General features: G+C 39.1%; 1 protein-coding gene across 1 annotated transcript; it reads right to left on the bottom strand.

The window, feature by feature from the left end:
- Positions 1-405: 405 nt before the first annotated feature.
- On the bottom strand, positions 406-1,656 carry LOC145980616 (TNF receptor-associated factor 5-like). Its single transcript, XM_083113652.1, has one exon. The coding sequence runs from the start codon at positions 1,654-1,656 to the stop codon at positions 406-408; it is 1,251 nt and encodes a 416-aa protein (XP_082969778.1).
- Positions 1,657-3,803: the final 2,147 nt, after the last annotated feature.

Raw genomic sequence — 3,803 nt, forward strand, 5'->3', positions numbered from 1 at the left:
CGAGTCTCCTGCGTGGAAGTCAAAGTGATAAAATATAATATATGGATTAAATGAGGCTTCATAATGCAGAAATCCTGGTGCGAATATCTCTTCTAGTTGTCCGCATTACAGGTGATCCAAGTTAGTGTTGCGCAACTTCTAAAAAGCTCTGAACGTATCTACAAAAAGAACAATATCAAGCATCACAAACTGCAGCGTCACGATTCTAATTACGTTTTTCAGCATTAATATCATTCATCCACCCATACTTCCAGAAACATTGCATTGTCTACAATATAACTTCTGCTATTGAGTACATCGTGAGAAACAAATTTACTCCAACCGCGTGCGATATTATATTTACCAGGAGTCACTCTTCATCAAAGACATCTGAGACATCCAACCGTGTATGCAATATTATGAACTTTATTCCACAGTAACTTCCAGGAAAACTGCATTGTCTACAATGTAACTTCCGCTATTGAGTACTTCGTGAGAGACAAATTCAGAAAATCCTATCCCTCTATTATATTTATTGCCCTTGGGTTTAATGAAACACTCATCATCTTTTCCACGGAACAGTTTAACAATGTCCTTACCCTGAATAGCTTGGTCTACTAATCTAAACTTTACAACTTCTGTGAAGGGCCATTTCAAAATTGAATCATACTCTCCTGGCATTACTTGAATGTAAACTCCTAAATGGCCTTCGTACTGAGAACCATCTCCATCAGGGTATAATTCCACTCTCAATTTGTACCCGTGCTTACTGCTGTAAAAAGAGGAACTACAGATAAAAAAAATGCTATTTTCCTTAGCTGTTTCTATCTTTTGAGCTATGTCTTTCACTTTCCACAAGAAACTCCCATGTCTTAGTACGTTAATCTCCATCTGCAATTCTTCGTTTTTTTTCTTCTCGTTCTCTAATTCCAATTGAAGATTTTCGACAAATCTTTTTACTTCTTGATTTCCTCTCTTCTCATTCTCGAATTGCAATTGGAGATTTTCAACGATGCCTTTTACTTCTTGATTTTCCATATTCTGATTCTCTAATGTAAAATGAAGATTATCAAACAACAATTCTTGTAATTCTTGGTTTATTTTCTTCTCACTCTCTAACTTCAATTGAAGATTTTCAATCTTGCCTTTTACATCTTGATTCATTTGTTTCTCTTTCTCTAATTGAAAATGAAGATTTGCTGCAGAGCCTTTTAATAGGTCCATGTGATGCTGCATCCCTTCCTTCATGTGTTGCCTTGTCGCTGCAGGAGAACCTACATAGTTGCACTCTATCTCCTTGTAAGCGCACGCAGCAACGCGTTTTGGACATTCTTCATCCAAATGTCGTTCCATGTCTTCTCTGGCAACCTCAACATCACAACTCTCAGGACAAGCAGTTGGGAATTTCAGACATTCTGACTGGTGATCATCCAGCCACTTTTTCTTGACTTCAATCTTGCAATATTTACATTCAATCACTGCTTCGATGCACTCAATCTCAATATGTTCGCAAAGATCTTTCCTTGGCAATTTCTTCCCGCAGCCATTGACACAACGGACAGGAATGAACTTGCATAAGTCGTAGTGTTCTAGTTCAAGTAAATTCTCATCGCAGAACACGCACTTATCTTCCAGTAGCACACGCTTCTCTCTCAGGTCGGATTTTTGCACTTCCATTGAAATACTGTCACAGGGCACCACAGGAGCTTCTTTCTCGATGTCTGATTTGTCAAAGGTCTAAACGCTGCTAGGACGTGGAGGATCGTTGTCGACTCCATGGGAAGTTTCTTTTGGGAAGCTTGACCTTGTTTCATTCTCGTCAACTTTCGCAGAGCACTGCTCTTCGTGACTTCCTATTCCTCTATCGCAGTTATGGCGATGAATGTCTATCTCCTCCTGCTTAACCTCCTTCTCGCAGAACGAGCACATAACGTAAACGGTTGTCGGCATTTTCAGTCTCCAAGAGCAAATCGCGACCGAGGTGGTAGCTCCTCCGATCAAATCCGCAATGCAGTTCTCTGCATTAGGAAAAATCCATAAACGCCTGGTTGTCGAAACTGTTTATTTCGTGCTATGGAAACAGAAACCGGCAACCGATCAATGTTACGCATACTGGCACGAAATCATGACGTCATTGTCATATTATGACCGTTACTTGATACCAGCAGACACAAATACAAGAGAGGCCTCCCAGATGAGCATTGGTAGCGTTGTAGGCCTTGTAATCAAGGGGTTCCGGGTTCGATACCCGATGGAGGCACGTAGTGGTTAGGATACTACGTTAAATACCGCAGTTCCAGTCCCCATTAGTCTTACTGTGCATAAAGTGGACTTAAAAACCCAAATCAATCAACCAACAAATATGAGAGAAATTTCCACAACGTTGCATTATCGAAATATAATAGCATTTCTGAATCGAACAAAGGTGTGTTGCATATCGATTCTATCTAGGAGGGGAGGATACGATATGCCTAGTTTCTCCACATGAAAGGAACGAGTGTGTATCGATTTTGTGAAGCAATGAGAATGTAGGGAGTTGTAATTTTAGAAGCAAATGCATTACAACTATCACCTCATTCTTTTTACAACAATCATATAAAATTTTAAAATTAAGACAGTCAAAATAAACAGATTACTTCTTCCGGATCCGCCTCCTTCGTTGAGAGCGTTATGTGGTCAACTTTCAATCTCACCACTGACGGTCTCCGGTTTGAATCGTGGCTTGGGCATGAATGTTCCTTCAACAATCATTGAGCAAATCATCTCTAATCCTCAGCATCGTAATTATCCAAAAATTGATGGAAAAATAAAGAAGACACTTCTTCAGGTTTAGGGACTGTATCGAGACGAGACTAGATGAGATTTAACAATGTATCGGTCTCGTCTCGGGTTGTAAATGGATTTCTCGTTCTCGGTCTCGTCTTGTTAGTCTTGAAGGGCAAGTCTCAGTCTCAAAATACATAAACAAACAATATATACACTACGTCAACGTACAGACTTTTACAGCGAATTTATAGGTTAGTAATTAAAAAGTAATTCTCAATAACCGGTTTTGTTAAAAATCCTCGCTTCGAGAGCCTTCCTCCATGGTGTAGTGGTATCGTCGCCGCCTTGTAATCAAGGGGTCCCGTGTTCGATACCCGGTGGAGGCATAAAGTGGTTCGGATCCCGCTTTAAAATGTAGGTCCAGTCCCGATTAGCATTACTGTGCATAAAGTGGACTTAAAACACAAACTCAATCATTCAATCAACCCTCGCTTCGATGCATCTCTCGAAACATGTGATATTATCCCGAACCCATATGCAACCACAAAACATAGAATCACAATTCCCATTAAAAAATTACTGTGCAATTATTGAAAGGAGAATGTGTGACTTTTCTGTAAATAATCAAGTAGATATCCGCTCGATTGAAGTACCCCGAGAAAGCCTGCCCACACAGCGCTCTTGCCACCTAGTGAGTAATTTGCAAATAACTAACATTGGACTTTGACATAAAATACTTTTAACATAATTATTTATACATTTTCATCGACTTTTGTGAAACTATCCTTCAAGTACAAAATGTTGATTTTTGCCTTTTATTTTTTGTGATTTTAAAAAGAAAATATTTAATTACGTGTTGATAACGAGTTCTTCTTCCTGTATTGATTAGACCAAGTAATTAATTCATAGAAGTTGGTTCTTGGGTACCGGGGCCCGAGTCAAATAAAATTCGAGGGGGGGGGGGTTGAAAACCATGATCAGAAATTTTTAAAAAATGGACAAAATAGGAAATCTTAATTTTTAAAATTGAAGTCTCCGTGTACCAATAAGAAACAATA

Source organism: Lepisma saccharinum, chromosome 28 (assembly GCF_977018435.1).
Source record: "Lepisma saccharinum chromosome 28, izLepSacc3.1, whole genome shotgun sequence".
NCBI lineage: Eukaryota > Metazoa > Arthropoda > Insecta > Zygentoma > Lepismatidae > Lepisma > Lepisma saccharinum.